The sequence below is a fragment of the Culicoides brevitarsis genome, chromosome 3 (assembly GCF_036172545.1).
Source record: "Culicoides brevitarsis isolate CSIRO-B50_1 chromosome 3, AGI_CSIRO_Cbre_v1, whole genome shotgun sequence".
Classification (NCBI taxonomy): domain Eukaryota; kingdom Metazoa; phylum Arthropoda; class Insecta; order Diptera; family Ceratopogonidae; genus Culicoides; species Culicoides brevitarsis.
The window spans coordinates 25,050,516-25,076,550 of record NC_087087.1 but is presented as its reverse complement, the minus strand read 5'-3'; the positions used below and the strand labels follow the sequence as shown (position 1 = coordinate 25,076,550).

Sequence of the window (26,035 nt, the reverse complement as noted above, 5' to 3'; positions counted from 1 at the left end):
TCTATTAAAATTTCAAAGAAACCAAAATCTATTATTTTTTTGAAAAATTTTGGTTAATTTTACTTTTTGGTTCAAAATTGAATGTACTTCAATATACTGGTATGTACCGGTACGTACAGTATGTACTGTACCGGAAATTTTAAGTACTGTACATTACGCACCCTAGACTTTTTGTATAGCAACGCGAATCAAGTCAGTTGGTGTCTAGTTCTCGTCTCACACAGTCGACTTTTGTTTTTGTATTTCGTCTCCGTGTGTTATTTTTTAAAATTCGATTAAAATTTTTAATTTTTTGTGATTATTTTTTACTTTTAACAACCCCCTTGTCCCGAAACAAAGAATTGCGCACCTCAACCATGACGAACGGTACTTAAATCACTCAGAAATTAAATTCAAATAAGAACTGTGATTTTTAAAAAGAATAAATAAAAAAAAATAAAGACGACCGACGAATAATAAAAGGCAATACGTCAGAACATCGTCGTCGTTGTCGTCGTCGTCGTCGTAGTCAGAAACAAACAAAAAATAGTGAAATAATGTAAACTTTTCGTTACAATAATAATCATCTAGAGTGCACTTAATTAGAAAATAAATTAAAATAAAGAATGAAAAATGTTGCATCGTGCCATGGTACTTCAAGAGAAATAAAAATAAATAATAATAAATAAAAATAAATGAAATAGAAAGGAAAGCTGAGTCAGCGGTCATTATTCTATTAAGATATCATTTCCAAAAAAAAAAAAAATTAAAAAAAAATAATTAATGCTGAAGCAGCGAACATCAATTTGTAAGTCAAGAGGTCACACGAAAAAAAAAATTATCATGCCTTCCGTCATCGAGTGAATGAATGACCTTTTCCGACTGAAAAAGCGGCAGGTGTGCAAATAAATAATAATTCTTCTTCCGAGCACTCTTTTTTAACGCAAGACCAGAGAAATTGTCATAATAAATAATAAAATACGGGTTAAAGTTATTTTTGGGCCAGATTGACATTCAGCACGTTAAAGAATTGGCTCAAAAATAATTATTTTTAGCGACATTTCCTCTTCTTGTCTCTCCGTCTCTTGGAACAATAATTTTGTTTATGATTCATTCACGCAAATTTCAATTTTTTTTCGCAATAAATTTTTCTATCGATTTTTCTTCTTTTTTCGAATGTGTAAGAATGTAAAAATTTAGTAACCTTGCACCGGTCGATCTGTTGCCAATTGATTAAATTGTAATCTACATTTTTTTTTCTATTATAAATACATTTGTGCGAGACATTGTGACGAGCTAACGTGCATAAAATAATAAAAGAGGAAATCCGAAAAAAGCGTATCACGATTAATGTAAAAGTTGATTTTTTTCCTTTGCGTAAAAATCTTTTGGAGCGAATTATTTGGGGATTAAGAGATAAGGATTTCGTTGGGGTTTCTATCTATCTAAGAAGAGATAAGGCAAAAAGAGTGATGGTTTAGCATTACTTAGTTCAGTAGTCAAGGTTGGAAATTTATGTTTCAGATGTTGGCAAGTTTACCTACTTCTGAGTTTGTTTTGAGTAATGTAATCTACTTTGTTAAATAGATTGTTCTATTAGGTGGATTTGCGTAGTAACTTGTCTTGTCATGAAATGGAATATATTTATAATGAAATAGAGTTAGAAGTTTTGTTTAGTAACTTGAATGATAAATTTTATGTGATTTCGTTTTTTTGATGAAAAAAGTAGTTTTTAGAAGATATTTTGGTTATCCAAACTGGATTAATTTTGAAATGGATTTTTTCTTTTAAATGACCCAACGCGGTTTATAATTTTGATCTATTTTTCTTTCTAACTATTCTGTTTCATGATTAAAATATTTTTTTATGAAAAATTTGCCAGCATAAAAAAATACCTACAATTTTAAATTGAATTTCTAAATAAATTCTTCATTGCAAAATTAGATTTTGCATAAGAGTCACTCATCGTGAGAGCTCAGCACTTAGATGCACCGAACAGATACATTGGGCAACCCTTTTCATCATTTCTGATTGTAAAAACGACACTCAAAGTTAGTTTCTCAAGAAATTCAAGATTCTTGTCACTTTTAGGTTCTTGACAGGTTCAGGTTCAGGTTATTGCTAAATTTAGAGAATCAATTTTGTTCTTTTTATCATTATTTTGATTTTTTTCCTATATAAAGCCTTCATTTGCTTAATTTTGACTTCCGGAACGAAAATTACAACTTTAGGATTTAATTTTGATTTTTCATGATTTTCATATTGGAAAAATTATATCGTTAACATAAATCTAAAAATCAAAATATTTTTTTAAAATTTTTATTACATCAGTTCAAAATCCAAATTCTAGCACTATTTACCCTTAGCAAATTTTTAAAAAATATTTTAAAACTTTAAAATTTTATTAAAATCTCTTCAATATTTTGATATTTTTTTAAATTTTTGATGAGAAATTTTAGTCAAATTTCTCACCAAAAATAAAAAAAAATTACCTATGTATCAAAATATCGATCAGAATTTAATAAAAAATTGAAAGTTCTTAAAATATTTTTAAAAATGGTTCTTATTAGATTTTTAACATTTTTCATCAAAATAATAGTTTAGGCTGATAAAATAATCGAAAATATTTTGAATTTTCTTTTTTTTTTAATTTTTTGATAAATTGTGAGAAGATGAAAAAATAGGATATCGAAATAATTTTCGACTATTGTCCTAACTCGATAGGTTTTTTTCGATTTTTTTTCTCGAAACCGGTTTTTCGATAGGTTTATTTTGAAAATAAGATCTCTTTCCATTTTTTTTCAATTATGCGATTTTCTGAAATTTTTTCGATAATGTTACTGTTCTGCTCATGTTCTGTAAATTTCTTTGTATTCGTTTAATCTTTTGTAATAAAATGAGTTCTTTTGTTTTAAATTTTCAAATTTAATTGACTTCTCCAAAGCTCGAAAGGCTTTTCAGTCAAATATTCAGAAAGAAGTCCATTTTTGGCTTTGTTAAATAAATTAAGTGCTTTGAAATATACTCTTTGTTTCGAATCAAGTGTCGTTTAAAATAGTTTCCACACTTGCGTATTTTTCTCTCAGCAGATTGGCTCTCAATGCTTTGTTACAGATTTTGTAAAATGCTTTCCAATTTTCCTCTTTATTTAATTGTTAATCGATTGGGGAACGATATTTATTCCAGATGTCTTTTATAACTTTGATGATTCACATCAGCTGAATATCTTCAATTTTTTCTGTAAACGCTTACAATATTTTACTGCATAGTACATTTTCCTCATGTCTTCCGATTTTTCTCAAACTTTGTGAGTTGAAAGTACATTTCGAGATTTCTCGAGATAATGGGAAAATAAGCTCAAAAAGGGGGTCTCATAACTTCCTTTAGGATCAGGCTAGATATAAAGTTGGGGTGTCGTTGGAAGCTTCTTCCGAAAATTTTCAATTTATGGAAGAATCTTTTCCGAAAATAGTAAAAATTCTGTGAAAAATCGGGAATTTTTGACCACGTGTTTAATTTTCCAAATACCGGTTTTTGTGGGTTTTTCACACGCTTTTCCGGGAAAAACATTCAGGATTTTCATCACAGGATATGGAAGTCATATATTTTTAGATTAGTCTTGATTAGATCTACAACTTATGGAAGAAAATTAAGAAATATGGGAAAATATGAAAATTTCACTTTAACCAGGCGTTTCCATAATTTTGTAAATTTTCCGATCATATGGCACAGAAAGATGGCATTTTTTGTCTTTTTTAATGTGATATATATTTTGATTAAACTAAGTCAAGTTAGTTATGCATAAGTTGCATAATTTTAGGAGTAAATTACTGCTTTGAAATATTAAAAAAATCAACGGTACGTAGAACGAAGTCTACGGGTAATGCTTTTATTTTTAAAGTCACAACTTTTTTAATTAAAAGAGTAAATTAATTATGAAATTCATCATTAAACATTAGAAAACATTTTTTAAGCTTTTAATGAAAAAACAAATTAACTTAAATTAAAATCTCAAATAAAGAAATTTGCAAGTGTAATTGAAATTAAATTTAAAATATACCTAAACTTTATGAAAAATAGTTTTATAAAAATTAAAAAAATGTACTTTATCAACATTTTTTTTCTATCGTGCTGCATTAGAAGGTTAATAAAGCGATTACATGTCATTTATATCATTTATTATTGAAAACTATACCAAATTTCAAGAGAATTGAATTAAACAATAAAGATTAGGCAAATATCAATTGATTGATTATTTTGATAAGAAACTACCACTAAAATTTAAATTTCATTTAAAATTTTTTCTTGATCAATTTAAATTTTTAAAACTTTCACAATTTTGAAAGATTTTTTTTTTTTTGAACAATTGACACGTTTCTTCATGTCTTATCACCAATTAAAGGTCCCTGCATGTAAAAATCTCTTCAAATCTCCTCGCTTATCTTATCGCCGCACACTCACACTCGTGTAATGAACTAAACCCAAATTGGTCTGTGAGTCTTTATCAATTGCCTTTGAATAAAATATGCAGGCAGCCGCCACATAATTGGAATCAATAAAATAATAAATTACATTTTGTCACAACAAAACAGTCGTAAAACTCGGAATGAAGCACATAAATTGATTAACGTTTGTACTTTTTGATTTAAATAAATTGAGAGAATTTCAAATCGACACGTGACTTCTTTGTTTGTTTATTTATCCGTCATGGAAAACGCCGTATTTTCAAACAAAAATAATCAGAAAATGAGACGTTGACCCGATGTTTTCGCCAGTATTTTGTGATACAATCTTGTCGAGTTGTTTATTCATTTCGACTAACACGAAGGAATGTGTGAATGAACATTTTTTTTTCGCTCAACCTGTTTCTTCATTATTTGAAATTATAAACAGATGCACAATTTTTGTGTCAGGTCATGGTCAGTGGATTAACGGCAAAATTTTCGATCATTTTCAGATGTTTTTTGCATGAATTTCGAGGGGATTTTACGGAGGTAGCAACTGCACAAAAAAATACATTAATTCGGCACAAAAATGAAATTTGCCGAGCATCTTAGTGCTCACATCACGCCAGAATGGAGGAAGCAATACATCAACTACGAAGTAAGAAATTTTCTTTGTTTCTTTTGTTAATTTATTTTTTTAAACGCATTTCGAAGAAAAAATATGATTTTAAGAAAGAATTAACGTCCGTTGCTTTTTGAAATGCTCACTGGGACAAAAATTTAAAATGTGCATAGGGAAGAAAATTTTAAATGTGTATTGGGAAAGGTACTTTTTTCATTTTAGATCCAAATTTCATTCGAAGTGAAATTTTCTCATTCCAATGCACATTTTAAATTTTTTTGCCCCAATGTACATTTAGAATAGTCATCTTTATCTACATTTAGTATGAAAATGTTCATTGGGGCAAAGATCTTAAATGTAATTTTAAAATTTTAAATATGTTCATTCAAAAATCAGTTTTTAACCCAACTTCAGACTTAATTTTTGATCCAATGCACATTTCAAATTTTCGGCCCAATGCGCATTTTAAATATCAAAATGTTTACAGGGGCGAAAATTTCAAATTTAAATTTATCTAAAGTCAGAATGTGAATAAAGAAAATTTTTAACAATGAGAACAATTATTAAGTTTTGACCTAATTTACATTTTAAATTCTTATCCCAATGCACAATTTGAATTTTGCCCCTATGCAAATTTTTAAATTAAAAAATATTCACAGATTCAAAAAAAAAATTAGATTGATTTAAACTCAAATTAAGTCTTATAAGAGATATTAACTCAACTTCAAGCCTAATTCATATTTTAAGTTCTTACCCCAATGCACATTTCGAAAAGTTTTTGTGTGCATTTGATATGAAAATTGTTCATTGGGGCAAAAAATTTCAAATGTACATTAGAGAAACTTCAGAATATGAATCAGAAAAAAATTTTTGGCCCAAAAAACATTTTGAAATTTTGCCCCAATGCACATTTTGAATATTAAAAAAGGCGCGAAAATGAATTTTCTCTATTAACGACAACTTTTAATAATTTTTCAAAGAATATTTATAGAAGCCTCATTAAAAAAAACGTTTTTCTATCAACACTTTTCGTTGATTTACGATCAAAATGTGAAAATAATGACACAAAAAATCTAATTACACGACAATTTTTCGCATGAATTGGCGTCAAGTGCGTTCTCTATTTACTTAGTTGATAAAATTTAAAGCTCACGATAAACATTGAGGGATTAGTTTCGCTTTACAAATGAAAATTTATCGTGCAGCGACAAACGTTGATGACATTGCATCATTTTTTGCTTGGTTTGGATTGATTGAAAATGACTTTTTTTCACGCAGGAAATGAAAGCCATGATCTACATGGCGGTCGAGAAAGCCCCTTCAGCAGAAGCTGTGGACGAAGGTGTTTTGCAGCGGCATTTTGCGAACTTTGATGAAACTTTTTTCCACTTTTGCGACTCGGAACTGAAGAAAATCAACACTTTCTACTCGGAAAAGTTGGCGGAAGCCACACGTAAGTTCGCCGCGTTGCAGGTAGAACTGAAAACAGCACTCGAGGCAACGGCAAATCCGAAAGCCAAGCAAAAGACGAACAAAAAGACTGCGCTGCCATATCGAAAAGCACAAGTAAGTCCCATTTTTTAGATTATTTCGATTCATTTTGACTTTTTTTCATCCTCAGGAACTAAAACTAGCATTTAGTGAATTCTACCTAAGTCTCATCCTCTTGCAAAACTACCAAAATCTTAACCACACCGGTTTCCGTAAGATCCTAAAGAAGCACGACAAGCTGCTACGAGTGAACGATGGCGCTAAATGGCACAAGGAAAATGTCGAGTCGTCGCATTTCTTCACGAACAAGGACATCGATCGCATAATTGCGGAATGTGAGGCTTGTGTAACGGAACAACTTGAATCAGGGGATCGACAAAAAGCCATGAAACGTCTTCGGGTGCCTCCGCTGGGCGAACAACAAAGCCCGTGGACGACTTTTAAAGTTGGATTGTTCTCCGGGAGCTTCATCGTACTCTTTATCGCCGTGATACTGTCCGCCATTTTTTCAAAAGCCACGGGCGATAATCTAAAAGTTGCCTTTACGCTGTACCGAGGCCCGCTGCTGCTCATCGAATTCATGTTTCTCATGGGCGTGAATGTGTATGGATGGCGATCGTCGGGCGTGAATCACGTACTGATTTTTGAATTAGATCCGCGAAATCATTTGTCTGAACAGCATCTCATGGAACTGGCTTCCATTTTTGGCGTCGTTTGGACTCTCAGCATTTTAGGGTGAGTTTTTTCTGCGTGAATTTTGAAGAGAAAAATTTTAAAATGTCAACTGGGACGAAAATTTTGAATGTGCATTGGGATAAATTTGAAATGTGAAATAGGAAAAGTTAATAACTCAAAGCATATTTTTAAAATTTCAACCTACTGCACATTTTATTGGTCAACCCAGAACACATTTTAAATTTTAACCCCTATGCACATTCTAAATTTTTGCTTTAAAAGAAATGTTAAATTTGGGTAAATTTAAAATGTGAATTGGGATTTTTTTTTCGATCCAATGCATATTTTGGATTTTTACAAAGATAGATATTTTAAATTTTTCGCATAAATGTTTTGAAATTTTGCCCTAATGCACATTTTGAATTTTTCAAAATGCATATCTTAAGAAATTTTTAATGTGAACTGGGACAAATTAAAAATTTGAGGGCCCATTGATTTTTTTTTCATTTATCCTACTGCACATTTAATTTTTTTCAACCCAGTTAACATTTTAAAATTTCGCCCCAATGCAGATTTTAATTTTTTTTAATTTAATTATAAGAAACTTTAAATGTGAATCGAGAAAAATTTAAAATCTGAACATTTTATGTACTTTTTGATATTTTGACCCGCTACACATTTAAATTTTCAACCCAATTAACATTTTAAAATTTTACCCCAGTGCAAATTTTAAATTTTTTAATTTTAATTGTAAATTAGGACAAATTCAAAATTTGAACATTTTTTGATATTTTAACCCACTGCACATTTAACTTTTTAACCCAGTAAACATTTTAAAATTTCGCCCCAGTGCAAATTTTCTAAAAAAAAAATTTTTTTTTTGCAGTTTTCTTTACAGCGCTAGTTTAAGTTTACCACCGTTCGTTAACCCATTAGTGTTAATTGTGATTATGATTGTCTTCCTCATCAATCCTCTGAAGGTACTGAGACACGAAGCGCGCTTTTGGCTCTTGAGAACAGTCGTAAGTGATTAAATTCTTCATAAAAAGCCAAGAAAAATTAATTTTTTGTCACATTTTCAGGGAAGAATGTTCGCAGCTCCCTTCTTCTTCGTCACTTTTGCTGATTTCTGGCTTGCTGATCAACTGAATTCCTTGGCAAGTGCCTTGCTGGACTTTGAGTTCCTACTTTGTTTCTACGTTACCAACGGAAATTGGCTCGAAGCGAATGGTAAAACTCAAAATTTACAAATTTTTCTTCAATTTTAAGCATTTTTTTGTTGCAGATACTTCCGCTTGTCTCAAAACTGACTTTTTCGTGAGACCGTTAGTGGCATGCTTACCAGCGTGGATCCGTTTCGCGCAATGTCTTCGGCGTTATCGTGACTCCAAAGAGGCTTTTCCTCATCTCGTGAATGCGGGAAAGTACGCGAGCACGTTCCTAGTTGTCATTTTTAGTACCTTGAAGAATTATTATCAGCTGCAGAAGAATTACGAATCGACTTTTGATAATCCGTTCACGTGGGCATGGCTTGCAAGTTCGGTTTTCTCGTCGTGTTACGCTTACACGTGGGATATCAAGATGGATTGGGGCCTTTTTGACAAAAATGCCGGCGAAAATACCTTTTTGCGGGAGGAAATTGTGTATTCTTCAACGGTAAGTCGTTCGATTTCGAAAAATTTTTTAAGCAAAATTAAAAAAAAAAATAATTTTTTAGTTTTTCTACTACTTTGCAATAATCGAGGACCTCTTGTTACGGTTTGCATGGGCCCTGTCCTTCTACTTGACCGAAAATAAGATGATCAGTGGCGAGTTGATGACTTCCATTCTCGCCCCTCTCGAGGTTTTTCGACGTTTCGTCTGGAATTTCTTCCGTCTCGAGAACGAGCATCTCAATAATTGCGGTAAATTCAGAGCTGTGCGAGATATTTCCGTTGTGCCGCTCGAAAGTAGTGACCAAACGACAATTCTTCGCATGATGGATGAGCCGGATGGCGTCGTAAATCGGTACAGCAAACAAAACAAGCCGAAACAGAAAAAGACAAAGGACCCCGAGAAGAAGTCACTCATTCCGCCGCTCTACAAAAGTCATCATCATCATCATAGACCGTCCGGAGGCGTTCACGAGATGGAAATTATCGACATCAGTCCCGATGGCCTATGAGAAAAATTCGTTTTTTTTCTAGTTTTAAGACAAAAAATCTAATTTTAAGCAAAAATTTCGCCTTTTCCATTGTTAAAATTGTTCTTCCATGAAATTTGACTGAAAAGGTTTTGTACTAGCACCTAAAAAAAAATTCATCCAAACATGAAAAGACAACACGAGCTTTCCAGTATTACTACTTTTTATTGCTTTTTTCGGTTCGTACTTATGTGCATTTTTTCAGTAAATAGGTACTTAGTGAGTTCACAAACAATTTTTTTTAAATAGTTAATCTTCAAGTTATCCAAATAGAACCAAAAAACAGAAGCAACGAATAAAGTCAAAGAAAAAAAAAGTAATTTTATGGTGCTAAAAATTATTTTAAGTAAACAAATGGTGCAATTATTAATTAGTATGTTAAAAAAAAGTGAGTGATGATGAACTTCCAAGATTTTAGGAAAAATTTATCATAATGGATTTGATCAAGTGCATTCTTTAGAAATTAGGAAACTATTTGTAAGAAGTATTAAAACAAAACAGTTTAATTAGTGAATAAATGAACAAACATATTTTAGTAAAAGAATTTTTCTTTTGAGTTTTTATTTATTTTTTTTCGAAATTTTGAAAAAAATATTATTTTGATTGGAAAAATTTTTTTTAAATATTTTAAGATGAACTAAGGAAAATTTTAAAAAAATCCGAATTTGTGGAATGATTCGTAGAAACTCTTGAATTAATTTTCGAAATAATTTATTAATTGATTTTCGAAAATTTTTAAAATCAATTTCGAAAATTTTTAAAATGATTTCCGAAAATTTTAAAATTATTTTCGAAAAGTTTTTAAAACAAATTGTAAAATCTTTTTAGAAAATTTAAGAAATTTCAACAAAATATTTTATTCAAAAGTTTAAGAAGACTCAGAAAGATTTTCTAAAAAAATCTAAAATTATTTTCTAGAAATTCTTTAAAATAACAAAATTCGAAATTTTAACGTTTGATTTTTTTTTTTCAGAAAATAAGATTGAAGATTTTCAAAAATGTAAGTATACCTAAAATAATAAGATTTGGAAAAAAAAATTAAAAAAGCTATTTGAAAAATAGAGATTTTGAAAGAATTTTCGAAAATTTGAGAGTTTTCTAGGAAAAAGAAAAATTTAACAGAATTTTTACAAAATCTATTTTAATCTAAAACAAATGAATTTTATAAGAATTTAATTAAAAAACGATTTTTCGAAAATTCTATAGTTTTGAAATTTTTTAAAGAATTTTAAATGATTTTCGAAAAACTCAAACTAGGTACCTATATTGATCGAATTATAATTTTTTTTCATAGTTCGAAATAAAATTTTGAATTTTCGAAAATTATTATTTCGAAAATTTTTATTTCGAATTTCGAAAATTTTTATTTTGAATTTAGAAATTTTTTATTTCGAATTTCGAAATTTTTTATTTCGAATTTCGAAAATTTTTATTTCGAATTTCGAAAATTTTTATTTCGAATTTCGAAAATTTTTATTTCGAATTTCGAAAATTTTATTTCAAATTTCGAAAATTTTCAAATCCATCGAGTTTATGAGTGCAAAAACTCCATAAAAATTCGTTACTTTTGCTTTCCATCAAATTATGTCACTAAAACAAGGCTTTCTCATTACATCCACGCAAATTTACGATAGAAACATGCTCATAAAGAAAAAAACTTGTAAACGATAACCTTAACATTAATATGTTGTAACTCGATAGTTCTCTGTACGACTTGCAAATCTGCGAATTTATTGCATTGATACAACTCATTAATTCTCTTACGTATTTTTTAAGTCGCGTGTTTGATCAATTTATTGCCATTTTACTTGATTGCATCTGCATGAGACACAGACAGACGTCACTTTGGAGCGAAAATTCTTTTGTTCGGCTTGAAATTGAACATGAACGGAAAATTGCATAGTCGTTCACTTAATTTCAACTCGTCAACACATGTTTCGTGTTGTTTACTTTTCAAACAAAAAAAAAATTTTTTTTGAGGGGAAGTTAAAAAAACAGTTCCTAATAAATTGATAAAATTCCATCAGTATTAAAAAAAAGTGTGTTACTATAATTTTTATTGCTATTCAAAATTCACTTTCGTTTTGTCATCCACAAGTTCGTTCGCCACAATTATTCATTCACAATTATGATGTTGTAACGTTACTCAATCAAGTGTGTAATAAATACAAATTTTTATTTATTTTTCAACGCGCTTCTATGGCAATTTCGACTATAATTGGGCAGGTAGCAATGCACGCCGTCTATGGACTTGTGAATGATTGAGTGATGAATTGCAAAAAAAAAATTGATAAATAAATAATAAGAAAGAGAGAGAAAAGTGAATTACCACAAAATATAGCTTTGACTTAAGTGGATCAAACATGAGACGACAGTTATTGTCATTTGTGTGGAAATCTGAGAAGTGATTAATGAAGGAGTTTTGTTTTTGTTGGCTTTTTTTTGTATGTGAGTGTATCAAGTTACTTTGCGCGCTGCTCCACTGAATGAATGATAAAAATTTAAATAAAACCTTTTTTGTTTGTATAAAAAAATTGTTAGGTAGAGATGATGGTTTTTTTTTAATAAAAAAATAAATAAAATTAAATTAAATTAAAATTGAAAAAATTAAAATTAAATTAAAATTAAATTAAAATTAAATTAAAATTAAATTAAAATTAAATTAAAATTAAATTAAAATTAAATTAAAATTAAATTAAAATTAAATTAAAATTAAATTAAAATAAAATTAAAATTAAAATTTTAATTCAAATTAATTAAATTAAAAAATTAAATTAAAATTAAAATTAAATTAAATTAAAATTTAAAATTAAAAAATTAAATTAAAATTAAAATTAAAAAATTTTAAAATTAAATTAAAATTAAATTAAAATTAAATTAAAATTAAATTAAAATTTACAAATTTTCGGTATTACGGTACAAGAGATGAAATTTGTCGTACCGTAATACCGAAATTTCGTAAGTATACTACAGACCTTCGTACAATCGTGCAAACTATATTCGTATAAGTATGTCCTGTACGTAATTCTATAGCAGTTATACGACAAATTTCGCAGTTAGAGTAGAATTAGAATCAAAGCTTCAAGTTTTGGTTTTGAAAAGTACTAAAAAAAAAATTGAATATTTAAAAAAAATAATACAAAATGCCTTAAAAAGACAAAAATTTGAGATTTATTAAAAATTTTGGCAGATGTCAATTTTTAAAAATAATTTTGCATGTTTGTATGATCAAGCAAAAATTGCAAAAATTTTTGAACATTTTAAAAGTTTTAATTTCAATTTTAAAAAAAAATTGTTGAAATTGTACCAAATTGACTTAAAATTTCTTAAAATTTTTTTTTATTTTAAATTATTTATTTTTTTTTTAATTATTTTTTTTTAAATTATTTATTTTTTTTAAATTATTTATTATTTATTAATTATTTTTTGACCCCTTGACAGTTTAATGATTTTTTTTAAATTTTAAAATGAAAACTTTTCATATTTTAAATAATTTCTAATAAATATTTTTTTAAAATTTTAAATAAATTCTGTCAAAATTCAAAAATTCTTAGTCTTGAAACTGTCAAAAATTTCAAATTTCATTCACAAACTTCAAAAACTTTAACTGTCAAATTTTTTCTAAAAATGTATATGATCTTACCTTTAACTTTTAACGAAAATCTTGTTCATCAATTAAAAAAAATCAAAGTTTAAATTAAAAATTAACCAAGTTTACCTGCCTAATTAACCACAACACACCATTTAACCATATACAAATCGCAAACACCTCAACACGATCGATGTGATAATCATTTATATTTTTTTTTTTTTTTGCTCCACAGAAATTTTTCAACCACACACTCTTTAGTCGCTTTTCGGGTTTCACGTTGACGGGACAGCTACACGTGCGATTAAAAAATAAAAAAATAATTTTTATTTACGAATTTTACCAAAGAAATCGTTGAACTGAGTGTCAAAAAGTCGAATTAACGAACAAAATTTTCAAAAAGGATGTCACCTCCGACTCACTCGACATCCCAAACGGACATTCTAGGGCAGGAACATGGAGTGCAACAGATAAATTTGGCAAAAATTCAAAGACAACTCGAGAAACGGCATCTCGTTATTTGCACGTTACTGAGTGTTTGTGCGTGTCTCTTCTTGATTGCACTCAGTTTGCTCGTTTCTCTCGTCGTTGTCACGCGAAAACAACAAACAGCTGACAGCGGCGACGTGAGTGGCATCGATAGTTTAATCAAAAGTGCCAAAATACTCGAAAACTTATCGCCGTCGTCGTGGATTAATTCAGTCAACAACGAACCAAAAATGAACAAAGTCGCATCAAAAGTTCTCAATCTCCTGACTTTTCGTCTTCCGCGTGAAATAAAGCCGGTTCATTATGATCTGTTTCTGGCGCCGGACTTGAAAACAAATGCCTTTAGTGGCAAAGTAAGGATTCAAATTAAGGTAGAGGAGGCAATTCCGTATATTGCGCTGCACGCGAACAAGCTAAACGTCACGAGCACGGCGCTGCTCAAAGTCGATGCCAATGGAGCGGCACACAAGGTTAATTTGCTGCAGACATTTCCGTACGAAAAATACGAATATTTTGTAATTGAGCCGGAGAAATCACTCGTTGCGGGCGATTATGAAATAAAAATGGAATTTGACGGACGATTGGATAAGCGAATTGTTGGTTTTTACAGTAGCACGTACTTGGATACGCGACGCAATGAGACCAGGTGACTTTTTATTCTATAAAAATTAAAATGTGCATTGGGGCAAAATTTTAAAATGTGCATTGGGACAATAATTTTGAAAGGGCATGAGGGTGAAGTTTCAGAATGTCCATTGAAAAAACAGTTTAGAATACGCATTAGGCAAAAATCTTAGAATTGTATTAGACAAATTAAATTTTTTAAAATTTCAGAATATGCATTGGGGCAATTTTTTAGAATGTGCATCGGGGCAAAATTTTAGAATATGCATAGGGAAATTTTTTCGAAATATGCATTGGGGCAAAATATTATAAAGTACATTGGGTTAAACTTACTTAGCAAAATTTCAAAATGTGTATTGGGGTAACATTAAAGAATGTGCAATAGGAAAAAATTTAAAAATATGCATACGGAATTTTTTTAGAAATTGTGTTTGTGGTCCATTTTAAAATGTACATTGGGGCAAAATTTTAAAATGTGCATTGGGGCAAAATATTAGAATATGCATTGGGAAATATTTTCGAATACACTTTAGAACAAATTTTTAAAATTTTAGATTTTTTAGGGGTTAAATTTTAGATTTTGCATTGGGGTCCAAGTTATAATGTACATATATTGGAGCTGATTGTGCATTGGGCAAAATTACGGAATGTACAAAGGTCTTTTAATATGCATTGAAAACATTTAAAATTTACATTAGAAAATAATATTAATAATAAACTTTAGGCAAATGTGCATCGGAAAAAATTTTTAAAATGTGCATTGGGGTAAAATTTGAAAATGTGTACTGGGAAAAATTTTCAAACTTTTTAAAAAAAATTTTTTTTATCAATTTTTTAATAAAATTTTCTTATTTTTCAACTTTTAGAACGATTGCTACATCAAAATTCGAGCCAACATACGCCCGTCAAGCCTTCCCATCATTCGATGAGCCCCAAATGAAGGCAAAATTCAGTATCAGCCTTGCCAAGCCGAACGACGATGAGTACCTGGCTCTGTCCAATATGAACGAAATTGGCTCCGAAGTCGTTGGAGACCGAACGATTGTTCGTTTTGCGGAAAGTGTGCCCATGTCGACGTACTTGACGGTGTTTATAGTGGCAGATTTTCTGCATAAAGAGGTAATGGTTGACACAAAAGGCATCGGAGAACCGTTTAAGCTGCGATGCTTTTCGACGCCGCCTCAAGTTGAGAAATTGGGATTTGCGGTAAACACGGCAAAGGACATCATCGAGTACTACATTCAGTATTTTGGGATTCCGTATCCGTTACCGAAGTTGGATATGGCGGCGATTCCGGATTTTGTGAGTGGCGCAATGGAAACGTGGGGACTTGGTAATTTTTTGAGTTTTTTGTCAAAAACTTAAAAGAAGTGATCTGAAAAATTAATTTTAATTTTTTTCACCTTTTCAGTCACGTACCGTGAGACAAATTTGCTTTTTGATGAAAACGTGAGCTCAACAGCAAACAAACAGCGAGTTGCTACCGTATTGGCGCACGAATTAGCTCACATGTGGTTCGGAAATTTAGGTAAAAATCAATTTTTCAACTAAAAATATCAAAATTTCATTTGATTTTTCTTGCAGTTACGATGAAATGGTGGAATGACCTTTGGTTGAATGAAGGATTTGCGAGTTACATCGAGTACAAAGGCATGCAAGCGGCTTTAAGTGACTGGAATATGGTAAAAAATTATTTTTTTTGTCAAAAAATAATTTTAAAAATTCCTTTTTAATCAAAAAATAAATAAAAAAAATCAACTTTTGTTAAAAAAATAATTTAAAAAATCAAATTTTATCAAAAAAATAATATAAAAAATCAATTTTTAATCAAGAAAATAATTTAAAAATTAATTTTCATTAAAAAAAATAATTTTAAAAAATCAATTTTTTACCAAAAAAATTTAAAAATTAATTTTTTATCGAAAAATAATTTTTAACAATCAATTTTTTATCATAGACATTTATTTAAAAATTTATTTTTTATCAAAAATTAATTTTAAAAATCAATTTTTAATCATTTTTAATTTTAAAAATTAATTTTTTATAAGAAAACAATTTCAAAAAAATCAATTTTTTTATAAGAAAATAATTGAAAAATTTTTTTTTAGATGGATCAATTCGTTCTCGACGACTTGCATGGCGTCATGAACCTCGATGCGACCACTGCTTCCCACGCAATCGTCCAAACTGTCGAAACGCCCGACCAGATAACGGAAATTTTCGACACCATCACTTACAGCAAGGGCGCTTCCGTCATCCGGATGCTCGAAGACTTCATCGGACCCAAAAATTTCCAACTGAGTGTCACAAACTACCTCAAAAAGCACCAATACGACAACGCAGTGACTGACGATCTCTTAACGGAAATCGATGCGTTGCATTTGGACCTGAATGTCAAGGAAATTATGTCGACATGGACCGAGCAAATGGGATATCCAGTACTAAGTGTGACACGCATCGCCAGCAACGAGTTCCAAGTCGAGCAAAAACGCTTTTTGACCGACAGCAACAACGATCCCAGCAAACCCGAGTCGAAATTCGGCTATAAATGGGACGTGCCGGTGACTTATTTCACGGATACGGATAAAAATGTCACGCGAACGTGGTTGAAACGCGATCAAAAGTCGATTACGATCAAAGTTGCGCCTGAAACTGCCTGGTTGAAGCTCAACAAGGACCAAATCGGGTATTATCGCGTCAATTATGACGAAGAAATGTGGGAAAAACTCACAAATGCTCTCGTGAAGGACTTGAATGTCATGTCAACGGTCGATCGAGCGCATTTATTGAACGATGCTTTTAGTTTGGCAGACGCAACGCAACTTCCGTTCTCAGTTCCTTTAAATTTGACGCAATTTTTGGCGAATGAAAGGTCTTTTGTGCCATGGAAAGTTGCTGCGACGCGATTAAAGTCGATCAAAAGTTTGCTTTATTACACGGAACTCTATCCGCAGTTCAGGAAATATGGAGAAAAGCTGGTAGATGCTGCGGTTGGAGGTTTAAGTTGGAATGTCGATCACACGCAATATCAAGAGAAGTAATTATTTTTTTATTTTATTAATTTTTTTAAAGGTTTTCGTTCAATATTAGAAAAAAAAATTATCAAAAAATATTTTTTTATTAATTTTTTTTTTAATTTTTTTTTTGTACTGAAATTCATTCTTAAATGAATTTTTTTAATTTAATTTTTTTGAAAGTTAAATTTTTTTATGTTCTGTTTTTAATTTTTATTTCTGATTTTTTTTAACTTGAAATCTTCTGAAAAAATGCTTATTTTTTTAATTCTAAAAATAAATAAAATAAAAAAGTATAAAATAATTTAGATAAAAAAAAAAATTAAAAAAAATAATTAAAAAAAAAATTAAATTAATTTTTGCTGAGCCTCACTTGTTTTATACTTTTTAGAATTTTTTAAATTTAATTTAATTTTTTTATTTTTATTTTTATTTTTATTTTTTTGATTTTTTATTTTTAATTTTATTTTTATTTTTAATTTTATTTTTAATTTTATTTTTATTTTTATTTTTATTTTTATTTTTATTTTTATTTTTATTTTTATTTTTATTTTTATTTTATTTTATTTTTATTTTTATTTTTATTTTTATTTTATTTTTATTTTTATTTTTATTTTTATTTTTATTTTTATTTTTATTTTTATTTTTATTTTTATTTTTATTTTTATTTTTATTTTTATTTTTATTTTTATTTTTATTTTTATTTTTATTTTTATTTTTATTTTTATTTTTATTTTTATTTTATTTTTTTTTTATTTTTATTTTATTTTTATTTTTTTTTTATTTTTTTTTTTTATTTTTATTTTTATTTTTTTTTTTTTTAATTTTTTCTTATTTTTATTTTAAAACTAAATTTTTTAATTTTTTTTTTTATATATTTTCAGTCACTTCCGTACCACAATTTTATCACTCGCTTGCAGTTTCGGGCATCAACAAGCCTTAACGAACGTCACTGCGATGTTCCAAAAATGGCTTGAAAACCCTTCGAAAAAACCTCATCCAGATTTACGCGGCACCGTCTACTACTACGGCATGCAAACCGTCGGAAACGAGCAAATTTGGAATCAAGTGTGGGAAATTTTCGTGCAAGAGCAAGATGCACAGGAAAAAGTCAAGTTAATGTCCGCCCTGAGTGCAATTCAGGTCCCGTGGATCCTCAATCGGTACTTACTTTATTGCTACGACGAGAAAAATGTTCGCGGGCAGGATTATTTCTCGTGCGTGCAACAAATCGCCAATAATCGCATCGGCGAGAACATCGTTTGGGATTACGTGAGAATGAAGTGGCCCGAACTTGTGGAGCGATTTGGCATCAATGAACGGTATTTGGGTCGCATGATTCCGTCGATTACGTCACGTTTTAGCACGGAAACGAAATTGCAAGAGATGAAAGACTTTTTCGCGAAATATCCGGAAGCGGGAGCAGGAGAGGCAGCACGAAAGCAGGCACTGGAGAAGGTGTCGAATAATATCAAGTGGTTGGCTAATAATATGGATGGCATTGAAAAATGGTTGAAATGAAGCATTTTTTAGAGTAAAATAAAATTTTTCATACATTTATGAGATTTTTTTTAAGAATTTGCAAATTTAATTTTCATTTAATGGAAAATTTCTGTTCTAAAATGTCAATCCCCCCAAATTCTGACAATTCTGCTTGTAATCTTGCAAATCAAATTGCAATTCCTGATAAGATAACTTGACATTTGCCGATTTTGACCTCGTTGATTACTCTCTTATCGTCCAGTTTCTTGATAAATTGTGACAAAAATAAGCTTTGAAGGAAATGAGAATGACAAACTCCTCAAAAAATGATAAAATTTACTCTCGAATCGTGAATTTTGCGAATTTTTATCGCACGAACGAACTACAAATCTTGCATTCTTGCGTGCGATTCCCATATTCTTTATCAATTTTGTCCAATCTGTAAACAATTGACTATCTTATCAGTCTATTATGGCGAATTTCGTATAAATTGAGCGGTAATCGATGGAATTGAAATCATTTCAATCAAAAAATTAATCGATTAAGTATCTCTTGAGACAAGGAAAATGTTGCAAATTGATAATTTGCCACCTGAGGTGAGTCCCCTTAAGATAATTTTTTGAATTTTTATCAATTTTTCGTCCAAAAATAGGTGTTGCTTGAGATTTTTGAGCATCTGGAGCCTCAAAGTCGGTTACTTGCTTCCACAGTTTGTCGTAAATGGCTTCAATTGTTACGAAAATCAACTTTTGACGCAGATCGGCAACTTTATGTCAACGAAAAATTGCTCAAAAATCAAGACACGTGCCAATTTTTGGTGAAAAATAGTCGTTTAAAGTACAAAAAAGTCCGTTTAGACAGCGTTAAAAGTGTTGACGAGCACCCGGATCTCTGGTCTCATCTCGGAAAAGACGTTCATTCGGCGCAAATTCGTTCCACGGGACTTGTCAAGGACGATAAAAAGGATTTTTTGAAGGATTTTCCCGAATTACGTGAATTAAAGCTCATTTCAAATGCCAATTGGAAGACTTTTTATCAGTTCAACACGGAATTATCGCAATTACGGAAGCTGAGTGTCATTTTGGATCGATATCAGGGACCGCTGGATGCTCTAAAGGCGTTTCTGGAAAAAAATCAGACATTAAATGAGCTGCAAATCAAAAGTAATTCAATGAACAATCAAGATTTGGTGAATTTAATCAAAGAAAATGCCCAAAAAGTGACAAAATTAGGAATTTCTTTGTCAAATAACGATATTCAGACGTTACTTACCGACCAATGTCCTTTCGAGAGACTTCGGAAATTGAGTCTTACCTTGCCCGAAGCACAAAATGAAGCAAAAATTCACTCAGTTTTGATGATTTTTCCGAAAATTACCAACTTGGAGCTCAAACTTGATGGATTTATTCCCGTTTCAGGCTTTAAAAACCTAAAAAGTCTTGAAATTGAGAATTTTTCGTACGACGCAAGGCAGTTGAAAGCTCTGGCAGCTCAAAAATCCCTACAAAAGCTCATTATTAACTACAATTCATCCGCTGACGGAAGTTGTTTCTTCATCCACGAACGTTTGGACAACCCGAACTTGACTTTTCTTCACATTTATCAGAAAAATTTGGATCCCTGCATGGTTTGCATGTCGAATTTGTGTGAAAGTTACCCGAAATTGCAGGATTTTAAGACGAATCTCCCATTTTTGAACCGTCATTTGCAAGTAATGACCCGAAATTGCTTGAATCTCCGTCATTTGAGGCTGAAATTTGGTCCAACCGAAGACTCAGAAGTACTTGAGACGCAATTCAGCCCGGAAATGCACTCGTTGTCACTAAATTCCTTCAGAATCAACGAAAATTGTTTGTTAAAATGGAAGGAAATGACAAAATTAACGAGTTTAAACGTAAATTTAGACGATGACTGCACAGAAGAAAGTTTTCGAAAATTTATGAAAAATTTTCCAGTTTTGGAAAAAGTTTCTTTTGTGTCGCGCGCTACTGACGAGATGATTTTTGCTGCCATTGACGAGTGTAAAAGACTAAAAAATATCGCCACGTGTTGCAGTAAAAGCTCAAAAGTGACGGAAGAGGGACTAAAATACGTCTTGAAGCATGGAAAAGCAATTCGTAAAGTTGAGTTTCATTCTATTAAAAATGTGTCGCTGGAGGAATTGAAAGCTGTGAAAAATGGTGATAATACGATTGCTGTTTTTACTGCTGGTTCCGTTAATTATTTATGACTTAATTATTTGTTAGATTTCTTAAATAAATTTTTATCAATTTTTTTCGTTATAAAAGTGAAAAATTTGGTTTTAAGCAGACTTAACATGACTTAAGCTTAAGTAAAAGTCACTTATATTTGATTTAAGTTAATTTCAAAAAAAATTTAAATTATTTGCCAAAATTTTCAAAAATCATTGAAGAAGCTAATTAAGTTTTGACAAATTTTTTAACTTAAGCTTAAGTCATTTTGAGTCAATTTAAGTCAAAATAATTTTTTTAATTTAAAGTTTAAGTTTACTTTTAAGTTTTAAAAAAATAAAAATATTATTGACTTTTTTCTTAAATTTAAGTCAATTTTAAGCAAAAATATCTCTTAAGTTAACTTAAAAATCTTAATTTATCAATTTTTTCAAAAAAAAAAAGTAAACTTAAGCCTAAACTATTCTAAGTATTTTTAGATTACTTTAGTTTTAATCAAGTTTTTTTTAAGTTTATGGAATTTAACATTAAGTAAGTTTTTAAGAGTAAAAATTTAAGTTTTTTAGAAATAAGCTAAAAAAATAGAAAAAATTATTCTTAAATTGATCAATATTATGTAAAAATTTCTTAAGTTGACTTAAAAAAACTTAATTAAAAATTTATAAAATTTTAAACTTTTTTCGTATTTTTTTCTAAAATATGGTTGAAAAGTTAAAGATTTTTTATTTATTTTCAAACTTAAGCTTAAGTTAAATATTTTTTTTTAAATTTAAATCATGTTAAGTCAAAAGTACATTAGTTTTAAAAAGAAATAAAAAAAATCATAAAAATTTGCGAAATTTTAGAAAAATCAATTAATTCTCTGAAAATCATAAAAAAATTTCTGATTTTGTCGAAATTTAATCTTAAACCATCGGCAAAAAATACAAACCTTTTTATCAAACTTTTGACCAAAAATCTATTTTTCAAAAAATAAAAAAACATTTTTTTTTTGTACTTCAATTCACGATCATTTTATTATGTTCTCTGATAATCATAATTTTTTGCTGAGTAATTATTTTTTTTGTTCACACGAAACTTAAATAAGTAACTTAAATTGTGTGTGTCTGCCTGCCTTAAATAAGTTTTTTTTTTGACGTAAAAAATTATTTATTTTTCGGTGTGATTAATACTGCATTCAAAGCGCAGCAGACGCAAATTTTCGACGAGACGTACAATTTTTTTCTTATTTTTTTTTCAACGCGCGAAGATAAGCTACATTTTTTCCTGTGTTTTTTGCTACGCTCTGTACATTTTTTTTTATTTTTTGGTAAAAATCTTGATAATTTTTTTTTTAATTTTTAATTGTGAATACGAAGTCAGTTTTATGCGATTTTTTTTTTATTTCTGGATATTTTTTAAGTTTTTTGACATTCATTTCAATTCAATTCGATAAAGAATATAATTAAAACATTTGGATGACTTTTTATCGCGTGTGTGTGTGTGCAATTTTCTTTTCTGTCGAGTTCTGTAGAATTTCAAATGTTTTTTTTTGTAAATTTTTTTTTTGGAAGCGACAAAAGCTACAACAAATCGTCAGTTCGTTCGAGATTCTACAGAGACACAAGTAAAGCTTAGGACCGATTGACACAATTCTTCATCTTTTTCTTAACTTTAACGCGACTTATACTTAAAATGATTTTTTTTTGTTGTGAACATGATTAAAAAAATTAATCGTAGTACATAGAAATGCTTTTGGTAATGAATGCTAAGTAATTTTCTTTGTCATCTATCGTTCTAAAATATTTTTTGTTTTCTTTTAATGAAGTGAGAGAGAGTTTTTGTGTGTTTGTGAAAAATGTAAATCTGAGACTTAACGGCTAAAAAGTTATCTGTGGGCATGTGTGTATATTTATACGATTAAATATAAATACGATGAATGGTAATGATTTAGAAGCGTCGTGGACCTCCTTGTCCTTGGGGAGATCGGCTGCGATAACCGCCGCCGCCACCGCCGCCCGATCCGAATCTGTTGCCGCCGCCGAAACCACCGGAGCCGCCAGATCCAAATTCGTCACGACGATTGAATCCGCCGCCCGAACCGCCATCGTTGTAGCGACGAGGACCTCCGGGACCGCGATTTCCGAAACCGCCGGGTCTTCCGCCGAAGCCACCGGATCCTCCGCGACGATCACCGCCTCCGAAGCGACCACCGCCGCCGCCGCCGAAGCGACCACCGCCTCCTTGACGACGAGGACGAGAAATCTCGACCTTCAAGGTGCTGCCCAAGCACTCTTGACCGTTCAAGGTGTCGCAAGCGTTTTGGGCATCTTCCTTCGAGGAGAACTCGACGAAAGCGAAACCTGTTGAAAAAAATTATTTTTTTTAATTTTTATTCATTTATTTTGAGTTTAAATTTTAATTTTAAAGAAAAAATTTAATTTAATTTAATTTTTATTTTTGTTTTAATTTATTTTTTTATTTTTTTTTAAATAATTTTTAAAAAAATTTTTAAAATTTATTTAATTTTTTTTTATTTTTTTAATTTTTTTTCAAGAAAATATTATTTTTTTTTTTTAACAAATTTAATTTAATTTTTTTTCTTTAAATTATTTTTTTTTTAATTTTTAATTTTTTTTTTTTAATTTAAATTTTTTTCTTTAATTTTTTTTTTTTAATTTATTTTTTTTTATTTTCAAATTATAATTACCTGGGGGGTTAAGAGCAACCCAGACAGAGTTCAATTTTCCGTATTTGGTGAATTCGTCTTCCAAATCCTCCTTCTTGACGGTGTCATTCAAGTTTCCGACGTAAACTCGTGTACCACGTTGTTGATCACCCATTGTAGCTTTTTTGTTTCGTAGCAGTAGCGTAAGTCTCTCGCAAAATTTACGTAGCCGTAGATAGCTTTACTTTTGTCTCTGATAAGAATCGAAGAACTGTAGTCGTAGATCGTAGCTTTCTCGTCGATTTCGTAGCTGTCGATTATATTGCAAATATGGTTTTTCGTACAAATAAATGATAATTTTTGGTTTGAAGACTTATTTTGTAGAGAGGTAGGAGGTGTAGAGCAGATATACAATTAAATAAAAAAATAACAACCGCAAAAAAGAATACAGAAGAAAGGCTTGTGATGTTGCTTCTTTTGACAAATTCTGACTAAAAAAAATTTTTTTCTATTTTTTTGCTCTCAAAACTTGAGCGAATCACGTCAAATTTGCCAGATCAGCTTTAAATATTTTTTGTTTTTTAATAAAATCCCAGATGTCTGTTCGATTTTTTTTTTATAAAAAACAGAGAAATGGGGAAATTGAACACACATTGAACGCAGCATGCAAAAATAACCCAAAGTCGCCCATAAAAAATATCGGTGCTGGCAAAGCACAAACATTTAATCAAAAAAATAATAATAAAATTTCAAAACAAAATAAAATATTTAAAAAAAATAACACTAAAAAAATTACAGAAGTCTCATATTTTTTCGTAGAGCTAATTTTCTTTCGATTCGCTTTTTAAATTTTTGTTTTATTTTTTGTTCGTGTCAAACCAGGAAGAATAACCGACTCACGCGCATCTTTCGTGTTTTGTTTCATGTTATGTTTCTGTGTGTACGTGTTTGTGTGTAGCGTATACGTGAACTACGTGAATCAAAAATGGCCGATAGTTTGGCGGCTTGTAAAATGGATGCCGTTGTTAGTTTTCGGAGAAAATTTTGTGTTTTTGACGCGTTTTCGATGCAAATTTCAATTAAAAATTACGTCGAAGGCGATTGATAACGAAATTTATTGCGGAAGTGACGCGATGACGTAACGAAGGCAGTAGCTTAACGTCACGGAGGAAGAAAAAATTAAGAATTTTTTTTGTGTCGTGAAAATGTGCGTTTTTAATACCAAAAAATTTCACTTAATTTCACAATTTTTACTTTTTTTGTAGGGATTTCGCGTGTGTGAAGGTTTTGTAATTTGAATACGAAGCAAGGCACTCGAAGAAAATATGTCGTGAAAAATATGTTACAACATTACTATGATATAATATATTATTTTGGATTGATTATTATTATGATAATATATATATATAATATAAAATATGAAGAAATTAGGCAGAGCGTTACCGTCGAAGAGCTTTTTTTAATGATTATTCACTGTTTATTTATATTCTTTATTATGTGGTGAAGACAAAATTGCCTAAACTCACAAAAGTTGATGTGTTTAAAACGAACGACTGGACCGAAGTAACCTGAAAAATGCTCTCTCTCGACTATTTATACGGACAGTTATTGGAAGGGAGGGGATTTTTCGCGTGCTTTCCAGTTTTACAGGTAGGTTCTCGATAAGTTGGATTTTTTTTAAATTTTGTTTTAAAACGGAAAATTGTGACTTTTTTGTGTAAGTATAAGATTTTATTTTAATTATATTAAAAATTAAATTTTATTTTTTTAGGTCAAACTTAATTGGGAGAACTTCAAAAAAGAAATCAACAATTTAAACGAAATTTATAAAAAATAAACAAGATGAAAAAGGCAATATTAAACAAAAAAAGACAGCATATGAATATTTCTAGCTAATAACCTAAATTTCAGTTTTTTTGAAAGATTAAGAATCAATTTGATCAACACTTAAGCTAAAATTTATTTAAAAACCAAAAGTTGGAATATGTCTTTCATCGGATACAAATCAGAATTCTAAAAGTAACATAAGACGAACCAAATAATTGTTGAAAGAATCAACCAAAGAACACTGTCTGAAATCTAACTTGCATAAAAGTTCAAAGTACCATACCCTTCGACTTTGATGGATTTTTTTAAGCTCATGAAACATCAGTAACAACTCGGTACTAGATATACCACAAAATATGTTTACTTCAGTGAAAGGAGGAAAAAGAAAAATATTAGAAATAAGCAACAAGACCTCTAGGTTTAAACAAAAAATGATATAGCAAATAGAATGATTACCTGAGATTACCTTAAGAGTTTATCTGACTTTTGCTCATATGACAAACATCTTAATTGCAAAGTTCTTAATGATCCTAACTGACTCGAAGAAAGATGTAAGTTTATTGGTTGCTTAATCGAGCTCTATAACAAAGAAGCATTTATTTAGAGCCAACTCAATATGACTTCATGGAATTTTTTTTACTACAATACAAAACCTGACAATGACTCAATTCATTAACAATTTCATAAAAAAATTCAGGTACAAAACTTTTGACAAAAATTTTAGTATTCAACGATCAAAAACCTTCAAATGACAGAAACAATCCTCAAAATATCGAA

The 26,035-nt window shown here is 29.9% G+C and overlaps 4 protein-coding genes across 8 annotated transcripts; 3 read left to right on the top strand and 1 right to left on the bottom strand.

Moving 5' to 3' along the window:
* The first annotated feature begins 213 nt into the window (after positions 1–213).
* LOC134833285 (solute carrier family 53 member 1) lies at positions 214–9,914 on the top strand. Of its 5 annotated transcripts, none has more exons than XM_063847558.1 (8): positions 214–366; positions 4,937–5,082; positions 6,325–6,612; positions 6,668–7,272; positions 8,099–8,234; positions 8,295–8,442; positions 8,498–8,868; positions 8,930–9,914. In XM_063847558.1, the coding sequence occupies exons 2-8, from the start codon at positions 5,014–5,016 to the stop codon at positions 9,374–9,376; spliced, it is 2,064 nt and encodes a 687-aa protein (XP_063703628.1). In that variant the 5' UTR covers positions 214–366; positions 4,937–5,013; the 3' UTR covers positions 9,377–9,914. The 5 variants fall into 5 exon arrangements, with proteins under 5 accessions (XP_063703628.1, XP_063703623.1, XP_063703625.1 ...); XM_063847553.1 differs by having other exon boundaries at positions 214–787; XM_063847555.1 differs by having other exon boundaries at positions 214–787; positions 4,893–5,082.
* Positions 9,915–13,344: 3,430 nt separating this feature from the next.
* Positions 13,345–18,664, top strand: LOC134833737 (glutamyl aminopeptidase-like). The gene is made up of 6 exons (XM_063848165.1): positions 13,345–14,118; positions 14,963–15,429; positions 15,508–15,624; positions 15,681–15,778; positions 16,205–17,133; positions 17,995–18,664. The coding sequence occupies exons 1-6, from the start codon at positions 13,388–13,390 to the stop codon at positions 18,629–18,631; spliced, it is 2,979 nt and encodes a 992-aa protein (XP_063704235.1). The 5' UTR covers positions 13,345–13,387; the 3' UTR covers positions 18,632–18,664.
* Positions 18,665–19,123: 459 nt separating this feature from the next.
* Positions 19,124–21,003, top strand: LOC134834536 (uncharacterized). The gene is made up of 2 exons (XM_063849254.1): positions 19,124–19,188; positions 19,245–21,003. The coding sequence occupies exons 1-2, from the start codon at positions 19,159–19,161 to the stop codon at positions 20,820–20,822; spliced, it is 1,608 nt and encodes a 535-aa protein (XP_063705324.1). The 5' UTR covers positions 19,124–19,158; the 3' UTR covers positions 20,823–21,003.
* A 905-nt stretch (positions 21,004–21,908) lies between these two features.
* On the bottom strand, positions 21,909–24,990 carry LOC134833028 (RNA-binding protein Rsf1). Its single transcript, XM_063847181.1, has 3 exons — positions 24,875–24,990; positions 23,474–23,741; positions 21,909–23,126 (listed from the first exon to the last, which is right to left on the bottom strand). The coding sequence occupies exons 2-3, from the start codon at positions 23,604–23,606 to the stop codon at positions 22,714–22,716; spliced, it is 546 nt and encodes a 181-aa protein (XP_063703251.1). The 5' UTR covers positions 23,607–23,741; positions 24,875–24,990; the 3' UTR covers positions 21,909–22,713.
* Between the last annotated feature and the right edge of the window lie 1,045 nt (positions 24,991–26,035).

Excerpts from the sequence above, each read along its gene's own strand:
- LOC134833285 (XM_063847558.1), top strand. The coding sequence starts at position 5,014 with ATGAAATTTGCCGAGCATCTTAGTGCTCACATCACGCCAGAATGGAGG. Across the intron at positions 8,235-8,294 it reads TTTGGCTCTTGAGAACAGTC|GGAAGAATGTTCGCAGCTCC; the intron begins GTAAGTGATTAA and ends TCACATTTTCAG. Across the intron at positions 8,869-8,929 it reads AAATTGTGTATTCTTCAACG|TTTTTCTACTACTTTGCAAT; the intron begins GTAAGTCGTTCG and ends ATAATTTTTTAG.
- LOC134834536 (XM_063849254.1), top strand. The coding sequence starts at position 19,159 with ATGTTGCAAATTGATAATTTGCCACCTGAG. Across the intron at positions 19,189-19,244 it reads TTGATAATTTGCCACCTGAG|GTGTTGCTTGAGATTTTTGA; the intron begins GTGAGTCCCCTT and ends GTCCAAAAATAG.
- LOC134833028 (XM_063847181.1), bottom strand. The coding sequence starts at position 23,606 with ATGGGTGATCAACAACGTGGTACACGAGTTTACGTCGGAAACTTGAAT. Across the intron at positions 23,127-23,473 it reads GGTTGCTCTTAACCCCCCAG|GTTTCGCTTTCGTCGAGTTC; the intron begins GTAATTATAATT and ends TTTTTTCAACAG.
- LOC134833737 (XM_063848165.1), top strand. The coding sequence starts at position 13,388 with ATGTCACCTCCGACTCACTCGACATCCCAAACGGACATTCTAGGGCAG. Across the intron at positions 15,779-16,204 it reads CTTTAAGTGACTGGAATATG|ATGGATCAATTCGTTCTCGA; the intron begins GTAAAAAATTAT and ends ATTTTTTTTTAG. Across the intron at positions 17,134-17,994 it reads CACACGCAATATCAAGAGAA|TCACTTCCGTACCACAATTT; the intron begins GTAATTATTTTT and ends ATATATTTTCAG.